This window comes from Danio aesculapii, chromosome 2 (genome assembly GCF_903798145.1).
Source record: "Danio aesculapii chromosome 2, fDanAes4.1, whole genome shotgun sequence".
Classification (NCBI taxonomy): domain Eukaryota; kingdom Metazoa; phylum Chordata; class Actinopteri; order Cypriniformes; family Danionidae; genus Danio; species Danio aesculapii.
This window is the reverse complement of record NC_079436.1, coordinates 38,537,119-38,562,004: the sequence shown is the minus strand read 5'-3', so window position 1 is coordinate 38,562,004 and position 24,886 is coordinate 38,537,119. Positions and strand designations below refer to the sequence as shown.

The window sequence follows — 24,886 nt, the reverse complement described above, 5'->3', positions numbered from 1 at the left end:
AAACACGACTCAACATTTTGGCTATGGCCTTGTCCTCCATTCTGCTGCAAATTCATTCCACTGGCTCATTAAAAGTCCTGAGTTTTCACTACTCACATCAGCTGCTCTCCCACACCACAGCAAAGTAAACTAAACAAGCTGGTATTTAAGGCAATCTTTTTTTTTAAAGACATAATTGACTTTTTTTTTGTAATGGAACACTCTTGTGCTTACTGACCTATCGTATTGTGCACTAATGCAGATAGTAAACAAATATCAACCCAAGCACATTGGAATTATGTGCACATGACTACATTTTTAAAAACCAAGAAATATGTACAGGGACCTATAGCCCCTATCACACAGTGATACCGGTAAATATCTGGAAAATTTCCAGAACGACTTTAACAGTGAATTTAACTATGTGCTGTTCACACAGACAAGAACAATCCAGAATTTTTCCGGGAAAAAACATTCACACATCTATTCCAAAATACCAGTAAATTCTGACATCATTAACCAGAAATGACCTTTAAATGGCTACACTTGTATTTGTAAACATAGAAGGGGTCGGGCTTTTGTTGATTAATTTAAAGCTTTAGCATTCATGCACCTGCTTTGTCCTAGAGACATCTAAAGGCATTCCATGTCCCAAGAGCCAGTTTCTGTGCCCGACGTTGTTCCTCCAGGTTGGAGGAAAGTCCTTACCCCAGTTGGAGGAGTTCAATTATCTTGGGGTTTTGTTCACGAGTGAGGGAAGGATGGAGCGTGAGATTGACAGGGGGATCGCTGCAGCGGTCCGTTGTGGTAAAGAAGGAGCTGAGCCGAAAGGCAAAGCTCTCGATTTACCGGTCAATCTACGTTCCTACTCTCACCTTTGGTCATGAGCTTTGGGTCATGACAGAAAGGACAAGATCTCGGATACAAGTGGCTGAAATGAGTTTCCTTCGTAGGGTTGCAGGGCGCACCCTTATAGAGAGGGTGAGGAGCTCTGTCACCCGGCAGGAACTCGGAGTAGAGCCGCTGCTCCTCCACATCGAGAGAAGTCAGCTGAGGTGGATCGGGCATATGTTTCGGATGCCTCCAGGCAATGGTTTTTACTCAAAGAATAAAAATTTTATTCAATGGCTTTTATTTTCATAAACAGGGCGGATATGAATGCATCTAAATATTCTGACAGGCTGAAGTAGATGCCTCACGTCAGCACATTCTAAACGCTTTTTTTCTGGCAATTTTCCTCCTGCGTTCACACAGTTTTCACAAATTCACTTGAGGCAGCCGTGTACAATTTTGTATGTGCCATTTTTCATACATCCACCACATGTACGGTGGACATTTCTCCATATCTTAACGTTCTTCTCATGCGCGTCCTTGAGAGAAGCCAGTTGGTCGTCATGCATAATATATCAGTTTGATATCGATTGACTCACTCACCCCCTCCCCTTGACACAATCGAGTGTTTTCAAAAGCAAACCATCACCCTATATTGTTCATTTTACACACAAAAGGTAGCCATATGTACGCACAAGCACATATTTGTCGGTTCTCAAAAATGTATCCCTGGGCACATTTTCCAAATGTAGACAAATCCACAACCCCACCACTTTTAAACTAAAATGGTGCTTTCTGCATTATCAAAACACTAGATTTTTTGCAGGTTGAAGTTGAGAGTAGTAAAGAAAGTAAGAAAACATATTCAATTGCACAAACGCACTAGTGTCTACATTTAACCATTTTAAACTATCTAGTAGCTAGGAAAAATACAATTAAACTTATGTTGCTTTTCCAATACTGCAATAACCACCAAACTGCCTCTTCAACTAAAGTAACTTGCTTAATTTAAGAACATTGAAAGTAACATTAAAATAAAAGCAAGTTCTAACCGTTGCATCTTCTCCAGACAGAATGCCAGGGTTCTTACTCAGATCCAGATGAAGAAGAGAGTTGGAGTAGTCATCACTGGAGCACAAGGCCTGCGAAAGAGACGTGACACCTGCAAAAAAAGACAAGAAGAATCACATAGTAAACTAAAAGCACTTACTTTTGTGTGTGAAATGATCTGTACTGCAATTTGAGTTAAAAACAAAACAAAAAAAAAAAGAGATTTGGTTGAGTGACCCCCACAAGTTTGTTTAAAATCTGATTTGTTTGTCTTGAGAATGATAAAACATTCTTAATAAAGCATTTTGAATTCAACTGGTGCAAAAAAAAGTATTTATTTACATGAGTGTCACAAGTACTGTATACACATATTTGAATAATGGCTTGGTTTTCATTTTCAACCCTAAACCTTTCTGTCTATTTCTAGGCTTAAATTAGATTTTGAATCACTGAATTTGAATGTGGTCTCAGACTTCTGGACTCCACCACTAAACCACAGCAACATGCACATGATAGTCTGTAAGCACAGTGGATTTTTGTTTTGTTTCTAAACACATGAAGAAAATGCTAGTGATTGCCTTTTGTAGCGTGAGACAAAAAGAAAGCTCTGCTAACTCTGCTCGGTGGCAGCTTGCCAGTGAATTCAGCTAGTACGCTTTCTCACCAGGGAGTAACAAAAACATCCCAGCGCGCTCTCTAAAAGGAGGAATTTACTCATCAAAATGTTAACCGGCGCAACCTTTCATGATCCGCTAGTCCTCGGTTTTGCTTTCACAGTTGCTGTAGTTCATATTTTGATGAGTAAATTCAGTTCTTACTGACGGTACACTTTTAAAAACGCACTCTTATTTACTCGCTTCGATAGTTCCATAAAAGATTTACATTCTGCAAAAGCTTCTTTACAGCTGAAAAAAGGTTCTTTTGCTTTTTAAATGTCAAAACAGGAAGAAGAAAATATTTTTTAGAAGTGAAATTTGTGGGGTCAACTCAATTTAGGCCGACTAAATTGGCCATAATGAATGAATGCGTGTGTAAATGAGAGAGTGTATGGGTGTTTGTCAGTGCTGGGTTGCGGCTGGAAGGTCATCCACTACATTCAATAACATAGACCAGAGCAGTTGGTGGTTCATTCTGTTGTGATGACCCTTGATAAATCAGAGACTAAGCAGAAGGAGTGAGAGGTGTGAGTGAGTGATAAAATCTGATTTTGGAAATTTAATTTTCAAAGGGATAACTCATCTAAAACTAAAAAAAAAAACTCTCACCATTTCCTCAACGTCAAGTGGTTGCAAACCCATATGAGTTTCTTTCTTCTGTCGAACAAAAAAGAAGATAACAGATAACCATTGACCTCCACAGTATTTTTTCCCATGGATTACGGATGCGCAATATACCAGTCCTGGAAAAAGACCAGTACATTTTTTAATTTAAAAGGTTTGATTCATAATTTTATTTACTTTCTACTTTTGGTACAGGTTACAATTCTGAAGTTCTTCATAATTTGTGATCCATTGTCATTCTTTTGTCAAGTTTACCACTTTCAGCAGCAAATTGTGAAGCACTGTTGAACAGTGGCGAATAATAGATTATTACATCTGAATTTTGAGAGACAAATAATGCACTCACCTATCGATCTCTAAACTCACCGAAAAGATCTGGATAAGCAAGTGATTTTGAATCTTGACTATTAGAATACAATTAACAGTAAAGCAACTTTTGTTATCATTGATTAGGTAAGCTGACCTAACAGTGGTCCAGAAATGTCTAATCTGTAAATGTAAACTACATATGTTAACAATAATGTGTTTAGCTAACGTATTTTTATTAAAATGTCACATATTTTGTTAATTTATACCCAGGCATTAATATAAAAAGTATTTTTTTATTATTATTATTATTATTTAAAATATATTATTATTTAAATTCTACATTTGAGGTTGGTTATTTATCGCCTAGGGTATCAATTTAGTATCAATACCAAGGTATTACATTCTGGTATCTTACCAAATCCCAAATTATGGTATCGAGCCATATCTACTATGGATGTTAGTGCCTGCCGGTTTCCAACATTATTTAAAATATAAATATATTTGTTTTGTGTTCAACAGAAGAAAAAAACTCTACTTTGATTGGAACAAATTGGAGTAAATGATGATAGAATTTTTCTTTTAAGTTAAACTGTCCCTTTAAGAGTGTATGAAGCTGATTTTTTTTTAAATAATCAAATTTATTGCAATTTAAATTAAAAGCAAAACGATCTCTGATGAAGTTTAAACCAACAAAGTCAAAACTCTGCAATAAAGTTGTGACAAAATCAGATTACAAAGAAAGATTAATGATGGCAGCTGCTTGGAGTGGATGTTGATTCATGGCGTGTGTTGGAAGGCTCTCCATCTATCCACTCGTTTTTAAAACTGTATTGATTGAAAGAGAAAACCAGAGGTTTAACAGACTCTGGAAGCAGCCAAGGATGCTGGTAATTGAGTCTGGGCTTTCCAAGAGGAGACCGGCTCTTTGGTCATGACTCTGAAGCTCTGAAGTCAGATGCAACTAATCCATCGATAATCTTACCGATTGAAGAGAGAGCAGGAAGCTGACTCTAGATCAGTGAAGTGAGAAAACATTACTTTAAAGGCTGATTGTGTAACAGGCCGAGTTAGATGGATCTGCTCTGCTGCTGCTCTTTGACAAATGACTGTTTTGTGCTAACTTTCAGACAGTTTTTCATTTTATATCCCTGTTTTAATTAATATTTTTAAATATATTTGTATTTTTAGAATTATTATTGTTCTAAATGTAACCATTAATATCTATATGTTTACATGTAATAATATAGATAGAAAAATGACCTACAAGTAAAACCAATATTATTATGATAAAAATAAAAGTACCATAAAACAATATTATTTTATATTTTATTATTTATTTATAATAATAATAATAATAATAATAATAATAATTATTATTATTATTATTATTATTATTATTATATATACTTTTTGTACTTATATTTTTATCATATTATTATTAATATAATAATAATAACAATAATAATATTAATAATAATAATAATAATAATAATAATAATAATAATAATAAATTAGTAATAATAATAATAATAATAATAATAATGATTATTATGATTATGATTATGATTATGATTATTATTATTATTATTACTACTACTACTACTACTATTATTATTATTATTATTATTATATGTACTTTTTGCATTTATATTTTTAGCATGTTATGAATAATATAATAATAATATGAATAATGATAATAATAATAATAATATGTAATTTATTGATTGAAATTTAAATAAACTAATGTATATAAATTTTTGCTTTGATTGTAAGTAAAAAATATATATTATTATTCAAATTAATGTGACGTGGACCACAAAACAAGTTTCAATATCTCAAAATTGAGATTTAATAAATAAATCGCAGAGAAATCTGGAATCTGAGGATTTAAATCTAAATATTGGAGCATTTTAAAGTTAAAATTAAGTTAAAAGCATTTTTTGAATCGAAAATTTTGTCGTGATATATTTACAGTAGGAAATGTACAAAATACATTAATGAAACATTATTTTGACAAAATATTCTAATGTTTTTTTTTTTGGGGCATAAAACAATCCATAATTTGCCCTATACAGTGTATTTTTGCCTATTGCCAAAAAATGATCCATGTGCAACTTAAGACTGACTTTATGGTCCAGAGTTATAAATAATAAGTAGATAAATATGACCTCACATGAACTTGTTTACACATTTGCTTGGCTTCCACTTGCTAATTGGGGACGGTTATTATAAACTCAACCAGCAGAGGGCACTACATCTCTAGAGACAGACCAAATCTGCACACACCCTTTGAAGAGAGTGACGTCTTGGAGAGGTTGAGCAGACGTAGGCCTTTACTGAGCCTGCAAACCTGCTGGATGAGGTTCGACACCCCTGTCAAAAAAACACAAATGCATTGGATCAGTCGCACGCCAATTTACACACAGCACATTAACATGCAGCTTCAGGCAAACACTGACATTGTTGGAAAGTTGCATTCACACATGCACGCTTCTGATGTGATAGACAATGACACGTGTCAGGCATGATGGCAGATGAAAACTCTGACCCTGACGCATATATAGTAGAGGACATGCTGCTAGTGTTGGGGAAGAGACCACAAGCTACTGACAAAAGGTGGATAATTACACTGAAACTGTGCAAGGGAGCGAGTATCAGTTTGAATTTGTAAATACATGCAGTTATATAATTTATAATATCAGAGTCGTGAGTAATTATCTGGAACGGCCTACATGTGTGTCACACAGATTAGAGGATTTGCGGGATTCCAGTAAATAGATTGTATCTGTTTAGGGTCACAGCAAGCTTTTATTTAGCTACATTATTAAACTGGTCAAAGGCAATTTTAGCAAAATGTCAAGCAGCACTATGTTTTTCAGCATTATAATATTACAGTAACTCTTACACGCTTCGTCATGTGACATTAAAGATTTCTAAAATAAATGGACTGCATTACTTACATGCCATAATAAAAGCTCTAAACATTTTTTAAATCTACACCCAATGGCCACTTTATTAGGTACACCTTACTAGTACTGGGTTGGACCCCCTGTTTGCCTTAATCCTTCATGGCATAGATTCAACAAGGTACTGGAAATATTCCTCAGAGATTTTGATCCATATTGACATTATAGCATCAAGCAGTTGCTGGAGATTTGTCGGCTGCACACCCATGAAGCGAATCTCCCGTCCACCACATCCCAAAGGTGCTCTATTGGATTGAGTTTTGGTGACTGTGGAGGCCATTTGAGTAAAGTGAAGTCATTGTCATGTTCAAGAAACCAGTCTGAGATAATTCGCACTTTATGACATGGTGCACTATCATACTGGAAGTAGCCATGAGAAGATGGGTACACTGTGGTCATAAAGGGATGGACATGGTCAGCAACATACTCAGGTACAGTGGGCTGTAGCATTGACACGATGCTCAATTGATTACTAATGGGCACAAAGTGCGCCAAGAAAATATCCCCAACACCATTATACCACCATCACCAGCTTGAACTGTTGATACAGGGCTAGATGGATCTATGCCTTTAGGTTGTTGATGCCAAATTCTGACTCTACCATCCGAATGTTGCAGCAGAAATCGAAACTCATCAGACCAGGCAACATTTTTCCAATCTTCTATTGTCCAATTTTTGTGAGCCTGTGCAAATTGTAGCCTCAGTTTCCTGTTCTTAGCTGACAGGAGTGGCACCACAGTGTGGTCTTCTGCTGTTGTAGCCCATCCGCCTCAAGGTTGGATGTGTTGTGCATGCGTGTTGAGGTGCTCTTCTACATACCTCGGTTGTAACGAGCGGTTATTTGTGTTACTGTTGCCTTTCTATCAGAACAAACCAGTCTGGCCATTCTCCTCTGACCTCTGGCATCAACAAAGCATTTGCGCCCACAGAACTGCTGCTAACTAGATATTTTCTCTTTTTCTGACCATTCTCTGTTTCTAAAATACTCAGAACAGCCCATCTGGCACTAACAACCATGCCACGTTCAAAGTCACTTAAATCACCTTTCTTCCCCATTCTGATGCTCGGTTTGAACTGCAGCAGATCCTCTTGACCATGTCTACATGCCTAATTGCATTGAGTTGCTGCCATGTGATTGGCTGATAAAAATTTGTGTTAACGAGCAGTAGGACAGCTCTACCTAATAAGGTGGCCAGTGAGTATATATGTGAAATTTGAATAATGATATTTGAATAAATTTAGGTCTGAAGATGATTGTTCTTTTACTTTGCGCCGCACTGTATTAAAGGTTTTCATATTTGATATTTTTGCATAACGAACACTGCACTATAATTATGAAATTTTGGTTTAATTTTGGTTTAGTTTAAATTTAGTGTGACAAAATTGGATTTTCATGAATGTATTTTATACAAATCACATTTCAGTAGGTTTAGTGCTACATTCATTCATTCATTTTCCTTCGGCTTAGTCTCTATTTCAGAGGTTGCCACAGCGGAATGAACCACCAACTATTCCAGCATATGTTTTAAACAGCAGATGCCCTTACAGCCGCAACCCAGTATTGGGAAACACCCATACACACTCATACACTACAGACAATTTAGTTTATTCAATTCACCTATACCGCTTGTCTTTGGACTGTGTGGGAAACTGGAGCACCCGGGGAAAACCCACAAGAACATAGTGAAAACATGTAAACTCCACACAGAAATGCCAACCGGCCAAGCTGGGACTCAAACCAGCATCCCTTTTGCTGTGAGGCAACCACTGAGCCACTGTTTTTTCCCATTGCATATTTACATTTTATAGAAATATTGCACACTCATGATTTTCCTGGAATGAGTTCTACTTTATTGACTAACCTAATTTTATAAATCATTTTTATAATAAATTACCATTAAATATCTTTCATTAGTTTTCTTGATAATTTTTTTCATCTGTTTTCTTGATAATTACATTTTATATTTAGCAGACTGAACTTAAAACATTAAAGATTGATTAAATAAATAAATAAATAAATAAATAAATAAATAAATAAATAAATAAATAAATAAATAAATAAATAAATAAATAAATAAATAAATGTAACTGATCAATATTGGTATTACCACTTAGTTAGATTTATACTTCTTGCTGACAGTTGGGTAAAACCCAGTGGTTTGAAATATAATCATACAGTATGAAGGTCTAAATCACAGTTGACATCTGACATTGAATCAAAGCTTAATCTGTCACAAAATGGTTTATTAAATTTGGCTGACAGGATTTTTAGTTTATAAACTATTGTTAAACTGCATAACACTTTGTTGATGATAACCTAGTGGCCAGTGAGCCGACATACTGTATAGCATATCTGCACTGTCCAATCATGATATGGTATGATATAAGTGAAATCTTTAGAATCAGAATCAGAATCAGAAAGAGCTTTATTGCCAGGTATGTTCACACATACGAGGAATTTGTTTTCATGACAGAGCTTCTACAGTGCAACAGGATAACAGAGACAGGACAAAAAACAGATAATAAATATATTTTTAAAAAAAAATAGAAGTAAGAAGTACAAGTAAGTAGTGAGTGCTTAGAAATGAGTATCTTCATGAAATCATGGTACAACTGTATTATAACTGTAACTGTATTATGGTGGATGAGGAATCCCCCCAATGTGTAAAGAGCTTTGAGTGTCCAGAAAAGCGCTATATCAATCTAAGGAATTACTATTATTATTAATATTATTATTAATATTTCTTGTAATATTTTCTTATAATACACTATTATTTGTGATACGCCATAACAATAACTGACATATACAGTGTTCAGCATATAAAAGTACACCCCTCACAAATCTATCTTTTAAATTAATATTTTTAATATGAAGCTATACAATATTTGTGCATATACATTAGTTTAGTCAGTACTGAAGCCAAATCTGGAGCTTATCTAACAAAGTAACTTACGCTAACGGTCCAACTTGTACATCCAAATTTTTGTAGGTTGTAATTGTTTTTTGCAATATTTTGCCTGAATTTAATTGTATTATCTTTTAATTTCTAAATATTTTTGGTTATCTGTTTAATAAATCTGTTTTGTTTAAATGCACCAAAATACACTGCCTATATTCACTGAGAAATAGATAAAAATATTCATCTTCAAAATGAAGTGTACCCAATTATGCTGAGCACTGTACCTCTAATATTAAGTTATTAACAAATAAAGATACAGTTTACTAGTTTATACTTTACTATGTGTTGCTACCCCAAACACTATTCAGAAATAACACAAAACACACACATTTCAAAAACTACAAGACACACATACACACCACACACACAAACCTAAAAGCTCCATTTAGAAGTCAGCAGCAGATTGAGCACAATAACCCAGCAAAGCAGAGACAAGAGAGAACAAAAAGCACCCACACAGAGACAAAAATAGCAGACGCACATGCTGATACAGAAAGTGTATAAAGAGACAAAGGCAGGTAAATAGACAGAGCGGAGAGGGGGAAGAGCTCCTGTAGAACAGCGGAGAATTTGATTCATGTACCTTGGTTGTCCAGTGTATTGTGGGCCAAGTTAATGGAGTGTATGACTGATGCTGGGTTTTCTGACAGGGCAGTGGCCATTTTCTGTGGGAAATCTCTAAATGACAGAAAGAAAGTGAGTAGAAACGGAACCGCAATACAAAGCATTGCACTCTTGGGACACATAAAATACGGAGGCAAAAGATGTGGCAGGGGAATAAGACTGGGAACAGCATAAAGGAGAGAAAAAAATGACAGTGACAGAACAAGAAATGAACTTTCAGATGAAAAGAAAGAGAGTAAAGTGGTCGGAGTGATGAATAACAGAAAGAGAGCAATAGAGAGATTTATAACTCACGCTTTAAGGCCCACATTTTCCAGTGTGAGCTCCTCCAGACTGCTGGATTTACTGACAGTGTGCAGAATCTGCTCCACGACCTCTGAACTCTGGAAAAGAAAAGAAAAAGAGAGAGAGAAAAAAAGAGCTAGAATTAAATTCTTCAGGAAGACTCAATATAATGACTTCATGCACAGTGACACAGATTTCAGGCAGGCAGATCTACTTTCACTGCAAGAATTATTTATTTTACTCATGCTAAATGTGTCTTGTCTTCCAGTACAGATGTCTGAATATTCTTAAAGGAACACTCCACTTTTTTGGAAAATTAGCTAATTTTACAAGTCACTTAGAGTTGATTTATCATTTTTTAATCCATTCACCTGATCTTCAGGTTTCAGTTCAGTTTAGTTACGTTGCCTTGATTAGTACCCGTAGGTAGATTATTTTTGCAGCAAAGTCTGGCATTTGATACACACAATTAAATCACACATACATATCAACATATACACTTACAAAAGTACATTATAAAATATTACAATTTATTCAGAGCGACAGTAGACGATGGGACAAAGCTATTCCTGTATCGTTTTGTCCTACTAAAAAGCATCTGAAATCTTCGACCCAAAGGGAGTAGGTTAAACTCCTCAGACAGAGGATGAGAGTTACACCTTACTAATTTTCTGGGCAATCTGTAAAAGCTGCCTACTTTACAGGGATTTAATACTCAGCTGTGATTCACCAATCAATCACAGGCAGAAACACTATTAGCTTAGCTTAGCATAGATCATTGAATCAGATTAGACCATTAGCATCTCATTTAAAAAGAAAATAAAATTAAAAAAAGAGTTTATATAATTTTCTTATTTACACTGTAAAAAAACATCAGTTTTTGTATGTTTTAATTTTATGTATAATGTTTATTGCTTTTGAATTCCATTATGGTATCTTTGATTTTTCTTGAAACAATTTGTAACCTTGAAAAGAAAAAATTAAATTTGTTAACATTTGTAAAAGTTTGAAGTGATATATTGTCTGGGTTGGTGCTGCATATTACAGTACAAAAACCTTGTAACTAACTGTTAGCAAATTTTCTGTTCTTTGACATATTTGTTTCTGTTTATATTATTTTTTATGCGTTATATTATTTCAAACTACTAAAATGTCAATAAAGGTCACATAGTTAAACTGGAGAGTTGAATTTTCAACATCAAAAGTCGACAGAGCAGAGATCAAGCTCCCAAAATGTAATTCACAACCGGAAAATAAACGGAAAACACTTAAGAATCAGAAAATACGGAAACTGTTAATTAACATTTTTTTATAGTGCAAATCTTGACACTTCTGCAGTTACATTGTGTTCTAAGACTGATTGAAAACGAAAAATTATTGCTATTTTCAAGGCTGATAAGGCTAAAAACTATACTCTGATTGCAGAGTAATAATCAAGGACCTTTGCCACCATACCATGGTTGCAGCAAGTGCAATATTACTCAGATTCTAAATTGTAGTGCAAGTGTAGCACTTGGTGCTGGGGATTATTTTCAGGTGCTGCATAATATCACTGTGCCTGCTGCAGACATGGTATATAAATAGCAACTTTTCATTTCCCATAGGTCTTAGTACTAAATGTAACCACAGAAGAGTCAATGAGTGTATTAGTCAATTAATACTATGTAAACGTATATAATTATAAGTAAACTAACAAGTATATGTATATAACTAGTTAGTAAACTAGTAAACACAAAAGCTTCTAGCTTTCTATCTCTTCATTTTAACAATTCAATAAATGAATAGCAATATCAATATTTTAGTTAATGCTGTTTCATAAAATGTGTGAGTAATCAAAGGACACTTATTTTTGTTGCTTTCAATAAGAAATAAATTCTTGTCTTGCAAAGTCTTAAATTTATTGAGAAATGTAAACCATAAGTAACTTTGTTTATTTTTAATGTGGCAGATCGCTGTATCAGTTTAAACAGCAGTAGAGAGTGGCTGGATTGAGGTGATTTACTGTTATTTACTACTAATTTTTACTAAGTTATATTACCATATAAACATCAATGAACATCTCATGTAATCACTCAGTCAGTGAAAAAACCTAGGCAAAACTTATTTTAAAGAATGATACATAGCATTGCTATTTGTTTTACCTGTTCTGATTCACCTCAGAATGTTGTGAGTGACCAATGAGAGTTTAGTATTTCAGAGAGAGTTGTAATATTAATACAATATTGCAGCTGTTATCTTACTCAGATTTCAGAAGTTGTTTTAATTTTATTAAAACACTTTGGTCTTTTTTGAGTGAGATGCTAATGGTCTGATTATCTGATTCAATGATTTATGCTACGCTAAGCTAAAAGAGCTCCTGCCAGATTTAAAGACCAGCTGAAGGAATTAAAAAATGGTAAAACTTCACCTGCTTAACTGTAGGGTACTTGTAAAATGAGCCTTTTTTAAAGTAGAGCGTTCCTTTAAATCAAAAAATCATATACTTGAGTAGTAAAATGATTTAAGATATTAAAGGCCAGATTTACTAACAGGTTGTGTCAGCGAAAAAACCTTTGGAGTTGAAAAAAAAAAAAAACTACTAAGGATTTATTACACATACGCACGCATTGAAACATTGGCACAGTTTTTTTGCTTTTTTTTTTTTTTTTGCTGCTGACTGTATTACATATGCATTTGTAGAAGTTTCTTATCTCAGATGTTAAATTTATGGGAGGAGAGTATTTAAATAAAACATGCAATATTAACTAATGTGTGCAGTAGTCAGCTTTTGTGGCAAAATTTAACACCCAAAAAATGATTGCTTGTACAGTATATCACAAACACTTTATTATCATTGACTGCTTGTTTATGATCTAATTGTCTTATAAAAATTATAATCATTGTCAGTCCATTACTTGTAAAACTTTCCAGTTCAATAAACACTTTCATGGGATTGAGCTAATTTGTCATGTTTAGTAAACCTGACACTACATTTTGTTATACATTTAAAATGCAATCACTGGTATATTTGTTTTACACTTAATCAAATCATGGTATGAATGAACTACCATAATCTTTGTTTTATTCCAGAAACAACTTTAGTACTGTATATTTTCTGTATATTAAACACATAAACACACATATAAGCTAACACACATGAATAAAATAAAATAAAAATAATATAAAATAAATATAATATAAATATTATAAAATAATATTAAATAATATAATATAATATAATATAATATAATCAAACATAATAATATAATATATTATTAAATATAATATAATAATATAATATAATATAATAATATCAAATATAACATAATATAATATAATATAATATAATATAATATAATATAATATAATATAATATAATAATATTACATATAATATAATAATATTAAATATAACATAATAATATAATATAATATAATATAATATAATATTAAATATAATATAATAATATTAAATATAACATAATAATATAATATAATATAATATAATATAATATAATATAATATAATATAATATAATATAATATAATATAATATAATATAATATAATAATATTAAATATAATATAACAATATCAAATATAATAATATTAAATATAACATAATAATATAATAATATAATATAATATAATATAATATAATATAATATAAAATAATATAATATAATATAATATAATATAATATAATATAATATAATATAATATAATATAATATAATATAATATAATATAATATAATATAATATAATATAATATTTACTCTAAAAATGCTGAGTCATATATTAAAAATAAAACAATACTGGTATAATTTCTTTACATGAAATTCAAATTACACATTTTAACCCAGCTATTGGGTTAGTTCACATTTGACCCAGCTTGTTTAGTGCATAAGCTATTAAAATGGATTCTCAAACAGTGCTGATGTGATATTAGAGACAGTATAATGGTATATCTGGATAAATAAAACAAAAGAAAACTCCTTTGACTTGCACAGTGAACATTGAAAAGATTATAAAACAGATATTTACAATGCGAAAGTCTTTGCAATACAGTTTGATGAACCACGAGTTATACGCCATGGCTGCTACAATCACAGCAAGGTCCCTGTTCCAAAAAAAAGAGACACAGAAGAAAACAATCAAAACAGATTGAGGTGCCGCAACAACCAGAGGCGTTCTCACTTTACTCATGCAAAGCCCTCATAAGATTGCGAGCTCTTCTCAAGACTAAAATAGACATGTTATTATTCATGAGAAATGATAGATTCAGCAATAAACGCTCCCTGAGAGGAAAGCCAGCAGAGGAAGGGAAGAGGACAGTGTGGATCGATGGGAAAACTGATGCCAGGTCAGTGAATTACTCAGTGCAATGTGTCTATGATACAGCTTTTAATCTTGGCCCTGAGCCTAAAACCTTTTTACCCGGTGGAGAGAGCAAACCTTACTGCACTCAGACAGGGGGAAATCAGAGAAAAAAAAGCGGCAGCGAGAGAAGGGTTTGTCCTGTTGAGTGCGGCTGATGGCTGTGTTCTCATTTGCAGCCTCGTCATTCCTCTGTTTGGACGCTGTAGTGAGGCTGTAGGCAGTGTGTACTCAGCTGTTCTCTCTTTCTAAATGAGACTCTCTCGTTCATCTCGTTCCCTCTACATGTTCTAATGGAGCAAACGCTTAAAAATCAATGACATAACATCCTCAAGACAGATGTAGCATCTAAGTGTCCCCGTTGGCGAAATGGCAAGGAGCAAAGCAACGGCAGTTCAAGTGCTCTGCAATATAATGGCTTATATGTTGATTTTGTGCTTAATATTCTGCTTTCTTTGTGATGTTTAACCCACATGGCATTACAGATACACCAAATTTATGTGCATCATTAATTTCTGATGAAGGACCATATTCTCACTTTGGAAAAATTCATTTGAAAAATACTGTAGCAGATTTGTTTTGGAATATGGTCAATGCTTTATGTCACAAGCACACACACAGACTTTGTGCCCTGCATGATTGAGGTAAAATTGGTATTTATTTTCTGTTTCTTAGTGAATATTGACAATATATTTTGGTTAAACAAGCAAGAAGAAAAAATACGTCTTTTAAATAACGCTTTCTGCTGCAACGTCAGTTAATAATCACGCGCTTTTAAATTGCTGGAGAACTCAAGCTAAACAGTTGCTGACATGAGTGCTTGCTTCTTCAAGTGGAAATACAGCCATACTTTGATTTCATTGAGGGTAAAAACCAAAATATTGCTGTGAAACTCAGTCTATGTCCAAGCTCTAAAGAACTTTCGATTGTTTTTCACTCGACCAGCAACTTGTTTAAGCACTTAAACAGAAAGCATTCTATAACAATACTCGTCACCAAAGAGGACACCGGCACCCAAAACCACTGCAGCCCAACTCAGCCTAAACAGGCTAAATAGGATTTTTGTGCAGGATTGGGAGAGAAGCTATCTTCTAAATGTGAAGAGAAGTGTAGCTGCTAGGGGCAGTTCACATATCTCGTTTTTTGCGCGCTCGCACAAATTGAGAGCGTATATTGCATGCGCTCACATTTCCCAGGCACACGCAGTTGAAAACCTTGAGTCATGTGACCGATAAGTTTTATACTTTGTAAGGAATATACACATTTCGGTAGACTAATTACCTCAGACAAACACAGAACACCCAAACACTGCATTGCTTTTTTACTAAGAATATCAATGATTGTATCCAGTTTTCTTTTAAATGTCTTCTTTTGTGTTGAAAAAAAAACGGAACAAGTGAATGATCAGAGAATTTTACGTTTTGGGTGAACTCTTTAAGTCTTTTGAATATGTCAAGCTGCTGTGATCCACCCATTCTAATGTTTTTCAGTGAATATTAAATTACTGAAAGAGCTGCAGTTCATTTAGTATTTTTATATGTATATTTTATATGTTTTAAAAGTAACATCAAAGTGAAGTAATTAGTAATCTGAAACTTTTTATATGAAGTAATTACTTATGTAATCAGATTACAATTTTTTCAGTAGTAATTAGTAACTTGTAATCTATTACTTTTTTAAAGTAACTTACCCAACACTGATGTTGAAAACAGACTGGAATCATTGGATTTAAATATATTTTAAAATATATACATATGGAAAACCTTTTTTTTAAAAGGTTTTTTTAATATTTCACAATATTAATGTTTCCATATCTGTGATCATATAAATGCAAACTTGGTGAGCAGAAGGAACTTATTTAAAAACATTAAAACATTTGAATTAATAATTCCAAATGTTTGACTAGTGGTGTATGTACACACCCCGGCTTAATCAATATACAACATAATGATTAAAAATTTACATCATACATTATGAGAATAGCCAAAATCCAATCAGAATTTTCACATGCTTGTGAAAGTAGTCAATGAGGCTGCTAAATTACATTGATCATCAGCAAGACACTTAATGAAGCCACTCAAAGCTGTATATCTGAAATGACAAGCACTTGTCTTGTCAGGCATAAGCACTTTTTAAAATTCAAAAATGATCTTTAAGTGGCCGCACTCCCATTAGAGCTTCATCATGTGACGGCTGAAAAAAAAAATAAAAAGGCTTTTTTTTTCTGAAGATAACCGGAACTGCCCTTGAGTAAAGTGCTCAATAAACCGTATCATTTCTCAGAGTCAGGGTATAAATATTAAGCGCATTTCCTTTCTTATGGGTTAAAAGTGGCAGGTCATCAAGCTGAGAGTGTAGAGCTGATGACAGTTTTCACAAGTCATGTGTTATTATGTTTCCACAGGAAGAGAGTTGCAAATCAGCATAAACAGTGTCTGAAATCACCCCATACCCACTATTCAGTGCACTATATACACTACCTGACAAAATTCTTGTCGCCTATTCAAGTTAAGACTTCTAGTTTATCATTTGGCATCAGAAGTGGCTTATATGAAAAGCAAAGTCCTCTAGATTACACTTATTTTACCTAAATAAAATATGATCATGACTTGATTTTTAATTATTTAATTGGTACAGTAAGGTCTGACTTTTCTTAGATAAAGTCTTGTTACTTAACAGATATAATGTACAGTATAGAATATAAAGTCATGGTGCAGAGGAAAAATAATTAATATTGTGTATGACTCCCATAAACTTGGAGGACTTTTTTATTAAAGTCATCTGGAATGGCAAAGAAAACATTCATGTAGGACTTCATCTTCAATGCCTCCTTCATCTTATTCCAGACATGCTCAATAATGTTTATGTCTGGTGACTGACTGGGCTGGCTAATCCTGGAGCACCTTGACCTTCTTTGCTTTCAGGAACTTTGATGTGGAGGCTGAAGTATGAGAAGGAGCGCTATCTTGCTGAAGATGTTGCCCTCTCCTGTGGTTTTTAATGTAATGGGCAGCACAAATGTCTTGATATCTTAGGCTGCTGATATTGCCATCAACTCTGCAGATCTCTCGCACACCACCATACTGAATGTAACCCAAAACTTTGATTTTCCCTTCACCAAACTTGACTGATTTCTGTAAGAATCTTGGGTCCATGTGGGTTCCAATAGGTCTTCTGCAGTATTTGTGATGATTGGGATGCAGTTCAACAGATGATTCATCAGAAAAATCTACCTTCTGCCACTTTTCCAAATGATCAACTAGAAGTCAAGTTATTAATTGTTGCTCTTACAATTAATATCAATGACAAGACTTTTTTGACAAGAGTGACAAGAGTGTTTGCATTTGTTTGGTGTCCAAATTTCAGTCTTGGGTAAAAAGAAGTAAAATACTGTATTACAAATTAAAGCCTATCTTACTATTTTAAAGAAAATGAAAGGTTAATCGGAGGAAAACAAACACAAAAAACACATATAACTTTCCTTAAAAAGTAGCCAAGTAACCCATTTAGTTAGTAACTTAGTTACCAAAACTGCCAAATTCTAAGCAAACGATTTCATTCCTTACATTTTTTTTTACACATAATGCACTCTGATTTCAACTGTACATCCATTGAAGCACCAAAATCCAATGTGAGGGGGCGAAAGAGCGAAAAAAAAAGAATCACGGCTGATGTGAACACCAGAGGCGGCAATTTTCATTCATAATTTATGACAGGATTACTTCAGGACTTTAGAACTCGAATTCCGAGGACATTGAAAACTCAGTGAAAATAATAAATAACATATAGTTCATATACCTGTGTAGTTTCTTGTTAAAAGTTATGTAAGGAACTGGCTATCAACTAAATCTATCAAAATGGTGGTGTGTATAGTGGCTGTGAGAGCTCAAATGCACTGCAAGTGATGCAAAAAAACACATTTAAATATAAAAACACAAACAAACTGAGATAATAACTTCATCAGTCTGACAAGAAAGATGCAGGGAGATTTTCACAACACATGCAAATAGAGAAACTGGTCTATTCTATTTGCAGCGTGGAGTGACCAACCATGTTCCTGGAGATCGACCTTCCTGCAGATTTCAGTTGTAACCCATATCAAACACACCTGCCTGTAATTATCAAGTGCTGTTCAGGTCCTAACTAATTGGTTCAGGTGTGTTTGATCAGGGTTGGAGCTGAACTTTGCAGGAAGGTCGATCTCCAGGAACAGGGTTGAGCACCACTGGTATAGACCTTAATGGAAATGTGTCGGAGGACCTCAAAAAGTGAAAAACTCAACTACTTCCTGTTTCAAGGCTGCTTCCTGTTTTTGAGGTGACTTTTTTGTTTATTTTAACATCCTGGTTGTACGGTTCTTTGTTGTTTGCATATTTCTAGCCCCAATAATCTAATGAATTGCACAATTAACGTTAAATGAACCACAGACTCCACACAAGATGCAGTTGGATTCATCAATTTTTGAGTTCCCCTGAGACATTTCAGTTTGCGCTTGAGCTTTCTCAGTCACTGTAGAGGTGGTCATGACACTAACTACCTGTGACACGTGCAAGATTCCAGCTACAAGAAATTTGTCTGTCCACACTAGATGCGACACGACAGAAACATTTAAATACCAGCGCCATTTACAAGTGCCGAATAGTACACTGCACTCCCAATTAAATGGTAAGGTTAATAATCTAATTATTACTTATTAAACCTCTTTAAAATTATTAAAAGTGCATGCTGATTGACTGATGTTGTTGTTTGCACAGTTCTAATGTTCATTAAACAATTTGTTTGTTAGTTATTTTATTTTCAAGATCTGGGGTAAACTATCTGCTTCTGTCAGTAAGGTAAAAAATGCCACGTAAAATGGTATTCAAACTCACATAAGTAGCATTTACCACTGAATAAAACATAATCAGCACCTGAGGTGATCATATTCTGTTTTTCAGCCACGATGTCGCTAAATTGAAAGAGTTTTTAAAATAGAAACTTTGGGCATTGGTTATTGGTTGATTGGTTAGGACAAAAACTCCTTTTAACATGGCAAAGATAGCTTTGATCTTATATTGCAGTGTTACATTACGTGTAGCTAAAACACAGTATTATTAATTAATTAATTTCATGACATTTGTCAAATTTTTGTTCTCAAACATCTCCCATGTGTAGGATTAGTTTCTTACACATTTCATCCAAAGCCCTTTGTTTCATCTTTATTTGATTTTTGACTATTGTAGGTGTAATTTTAAACAACTATAATATTTTTTTGTGCATTGAAAATGCACTATAATGCGGTCAAGACCTGCCTAGAACTTGTTTAGTTGTGCGTTTACATTTTTAGAACAAATGTAAATGAAAGTATTAACATTATTTTAAGGCATAGTGGGGTATATGCGCACTGACTTAATTTTCAGTAAGCCAGCTCAAGCGCTTTTCGGTGAACTGCCATTATAATATTGCCTGTTTAAGATCTGATTTCTCTAAAAAAAATCAGATCTTCACTGCCTGACTGAGATACGATATAAAGTGGGTATCAGACCAGATAAGTTTGCACCATGTCTTTAAAATATGGAAATTTTTTTTACCACAATATTTTCAATGGAGTTTCTGGGTTGCCTGCTACTCCTAAGGGAGCAAACAGTTGTTTCATTTAATCAGTCTTTTATCTTGCTTTAAGCTTGAACAATAAATTAATGCTGAGGACTATTTCACTGAATGTATTTTAATTAAATTACGTTATCGATGCTTATGAAACCTTATGAAATAGTCACATTAACCTTTCGCTAAAAGTTTATCAGTGGTTGAAAAACACTTGCTGAGCACATTAAAAGAATAAATAGCGCATGAAAAGCAGGTGTTTTTATTCTTATTTTTCATTAAATAATACAACAAATGTAAGGAATACTCAGTGATTTTTTATTGATAAAGCTAAGAATGGTATGTTACCGGATGGAAGGTGTAATGTTTGTGTTCCGCTCTATTTATGTGATCCTCCACTCACTCATTTCAGTTCCCTTTTTTCCTGTTATAGTCCACTCAACTGCCATATAACGCACATTATATAAGGATTACTAAATGCGTAAACAAGTAACCAGTTTCGGACACTGCTTATGACTGACATTAGCGGAAAATAAGACCAAACCTGATCTGGAATCAGTGAAGGAGCTCTACACAGACTGCAAAGCTCTAAAAAGACACAGCTTGATTCCCATTGGCCAGGAAGTAAGCAGGGACGCTACAGGAAACTGACTAAATGTACTCCTACTGTGGCAGTTCATCACATACTCAAAGCGGCGGCTGACATCAGATTGCCTGCATCAATTATCATTCAAATCCCTGTCAATACGAAGCAATTAACGAAACACAGAGCGATCATTAGATTAATCCCTCTGAAATGAAGAAGCTTTTAAACCCCCAATCTGCAGGACGTAGAAGATAGCAATGAAAGGCTAGAGATTACAGGTTGCAGAACATTTTTCATTTCATATTTCAACCCAACTATTGAGTTAGTCCATATTTGACCCAATATTGGATTAAAACAGTCCAGCATAAAAAAATATGTAAATGTGTGTGGTCTGAATACCCGCTTTCCAGATGACTGAAGTCCAAAAGGTTAAACTCTCTGTTGTCCTGCGAGTGATAGATGGTGTCCACATCCTGAAAGAACGAATGAGGAAGCGAGAGAAACTCAAAAAAAGGAAGAAAACATTTTTAGAGTGCAATAACAGCGGTGACACACACTGAAAATTGCCCCCTCTATTTCGGGGGGATGTTTTGTGGTCAATAGGAAGCTCTTACCCACTGCACTTCCTCTTTGCAGGTAATTCCATTATAATCACACAGAGCTGCATAGGTCTCCGAAAAGCCACCTAAAATGGGAAAAGAGAAAAGGGGATATTGTGTGAAAAATGTTTCAATTGTCCCACCAGTACCAATAAAATAGTTCGAACGGCTTTAAGAGCAGAGAAGGAATTTTTATACTATTTTTCAATATAAAATTAAGCAAAATAAAACAATACAGAATGTTGTTTTGGAAATTACGACAAATAAGTTTAAGTACTGAAATTAAAGAGGTTGCAAAAATAAAATAAAATAAAATAAAATAAAATAAAATAAAATAAAATAAAATAAAATAAAATAAAATAAAATAAAATAAAATTAAATTAAATTAAATTAAAACTCAAGTCATAAAAAATGTATATAAATAAAAACTACAACAATTACTTAAACATACTGATGTAACACACATTTAAAATATAAGTAAATACAATAATAACATATACTAAATAGCACTTTTAGTATATGTTGTTTACAAGTTGTTTACAGTGCATCCAGAAAGTATTCATAGTGCTTCACTTTTTCACATTTTTTTACAGCCTTGTTCCAAAATGGATTAAATAAATTTTTTTACTCAACATTCTACACACAATACCCCATAATGACAATGTGCAAAAAAAATCAATTTTTTTGAAATTATTGCAAAATTTTTCAAATAAAACAAAAACCTGAAAAATCAAATGTACACAAGTATTCACAGCCTTTGCTCAACACTTTGTTAATGCACCTTTGGCAGCAATTACAGCCTCAAGTCTTTTTGAATATGATGCCATAAGCTTGGCACACCTGTCTTTGGGAATTTTTGCAGATTCTTCTTTGCAGTACCTCTCAAGCTCTATCAGGTTGGATGGGAAGCGACGGTGTATAGCCATTTTCAGATCTCTCCAGAGATGTTCAATAGGATTTGAGTCAGGGCTCTGGCTGGGCCACTCAAGGACATTCACAGAGTTGCTCTGAAGCCACACCATTCATATTTTGGCGGTGTGCTTTGGGTCATTGTTCTGCCTGCCACCCTAGTCTGAGGTCAAGAGCACTCTGAAGCAGGTTTTCATTCATCTTTCTTCTATCCTGACGAGTCCTCCAGTTCCTGCTGCAGAAAAACATCCCCAAAGCATGATGCTGCCACCACCATGCTTCACTGTAGGGATGATATTACCCTGGTGATGAGCGGTGCCTGGTTTTCTCCAAACGTATGTGAATACATATGTACATGTGACTTTATGGGGTATTGTGTGAAGATTTTTGAGGAAATAAATTAATTAAATGCATTTTGGAATAAGGCTGTAACATAAAAAATGTGAAAAAAGTGAAGTGCTATGAATACTTTCCGGATGCACTGTATATAATTTGTTGATGTTCTTAGAAATTCTTGGATGGTCAAAACATCAGCCATTTTAAAAGGTTATCTGTGGAACTTAAAGCTCTTCTAAGTGATTTACTGTATGTGCCATAAGCAACACCACACACCATAAAGGTAGATATGCCTTAAATTTTTTCATGCCTAATACACATTATACACTAAAAAACATTATTCATTCTGGTGTTTACAGGTACACCGAGATATACTCATTAGAAAGAAAAACCTAGAGCCTAACTGTGGGTTATTGCAAGACTTCTGAACTATTATGACTTAAAAAAGCTTCTATTGCAATCAATGTCAATAAAGTTACCGTATATGGTTCTTCATCTGACAAAGGATTAAGAGACTAGAGACTAGAAACATTTTTGTTTCCAAAGTTTAAGTAGATGCAATTCAAACAAAAGGAGTTTTTGTACTGTCAGCATATATTGCATTTCGCCCTGTCACCATATGAAGGGCACTGACTAATTTGCATAGTCTTTCATAACTACCCCCATTATGATTTTATTTTACTTATGATTCTTCCATGAGCTTTTCTATTATCATTTTCTTAATTTATGCATCTGGCACAGTGTCTAAGTCTGTCCTTCACTGTCTACAGCTGCAGCTGCTGCAGCAAAACAAATCTGTCACAAAAAGCCAAAACCAAGTATTTTAGACTGGATAAATTAAAGGGATAGTTCACCAAAATAAAGTAGTTTACTTCCGATTTACTCACCTTCAATTGCTTCCAAACTTTTATGAGTTTCTTTTTTTTTTCAGTTAAACACAGAAGATATTGCGAAAAATATTTGAAGTCATTGACTTCCATAGTAGGAAAAACATACTATGGAAGTCAATGATTAAAGGCTTCCAACTGTTTTTTCCTAATATTGTCTTTCATGTTGAACTAAATCATTTTTGGACCCCCTTGAAGCTGAGTAAATGAGTTTTCATTTTCGGCAGAACTAACCCTTTAAAGGAACATTTGAGTTTTATCATTTTCTTTAATTTTCCAAATCTACAAAAAATAGCTTTGATAAATTTCCTATTTAATGCTTGACTCTTCTGTCAAGCAGTGCCTGAAAATGCTAACTAGGTAACAGATATCATCATGCCTGCTGTAGCTATGGTAAGGCAGCAAAGTTTGATTATTACCAAAGTCCCATTAAGGCAAGTCATTTCTCTCAGCGACCATCTTTAAAACTCCTCTCGTGCAGTATGCTCAGGCAGAATGAATGGGGAAACATCAAATTCTTCAAAACTGTTTGCCAAGCTTACGATTGCATTACATATTTGGAATCACCAATAAAATTAAACAACTGTCTCATAAGTATTGTTTCTAAACATTCAAATCAAACAAAACCTTTTTTTCAGGTTGCCCGAGCTAATTCGCACTCGAAAGATACGAGATCACGACACCAACCTCATTTAAGGCCATGTTACACATTAGTGACTATTTGTTTACAAGTCTGTATGCATTCAAGCAGTTGCTGTCATGTGATATGCGTTTATAGAACGGACTGTACCTCACTTGGCTTTATATAGATTACATAACCAGAAAGCTTTTTTTAAGTGTAGTTGGTTCATTTAAAAGTACAGATTTCAAACTTTACTGAGGATATATTTCTTATGTCTTCGCAGAATTTCACAGAAATTCCAGTGCGTTTGTTGACCACAGAAACTGTCGTAAAAGCAGACATCTGGTCCAAGCTTCTCCTCGGCTTCTTCCCTCCTCGTCATATTGACTGTTACTCTTTTCCCCATTCAAAACTATACGAGTGACATGTCTTGTGCATTCTATAGTCTTTGTTATTATGCTGGAATACAAGTATAGCTCCTATAGTCTTATCGGACTAGGAAATTAGCAACTTTTCATTTTCCATCAGTCTTAGTACACAATGTAATTTCAGAAGAGCCTTAAATAGAAAAATTATCAAAACTCTTTTTGAGTGAGATGCTAATGGTCTAATTTGATTCAATTATTTATGCTAAGCTAACAGATCCCTCAGATCTTTAGGATCATATAAACTAGAAATTCCAAGACTTCATTCAAAGCAGGGAGAATCTGCCTTCAGCTATTACGC

General features: G+C 33.9%; 1 protein-coding gene across 1 annotated transcript in view; it reads right to left on the bottom strand.

The window, feature by feature from the left end:
* carmil3 (capping protein regulator and myosin 1 linker 3) overlaps nt 1-24,886 on the bottom strand; it is a 131,992-nt gene that overhangs the window by 69,713 nt on the left and 37,393 nt on the right. Inside the window, exons 7-14 of the mRNA XM_056469324.1 lie at nt 21,422-21,492; nt 21,207-21,280; nt 14,306-14,381; nt 10,294-10,382; nt 9,959-10,053; nt 5,736-5,822; nt 1,863-1,972; nt 1,414-1,421 (exon numbers count right to left, since the gene is read on the bottom strand). Of these exons, the coding sequence (XP_056325299.1) occupies nt 1,414-1,421; nt 1,863-1,972; nt 5,736-5,822; nt 9,959-10,053; nt 10,294-10,382; nt 14,306-14,381; nt 21,207-21,280; nt 21,422-21,492 (610 nt within the window). The remainder of the gene's footprint in view (nt 1-1,413; nt 1,422-1,862; nt 1,973-5,735; nt 5,823-9,958; nt 10,054-10,293; nt 10,383-14,305; nt 14,382-21,206; nt 21,281-21,421; nt 21,493-24,886) is intronic.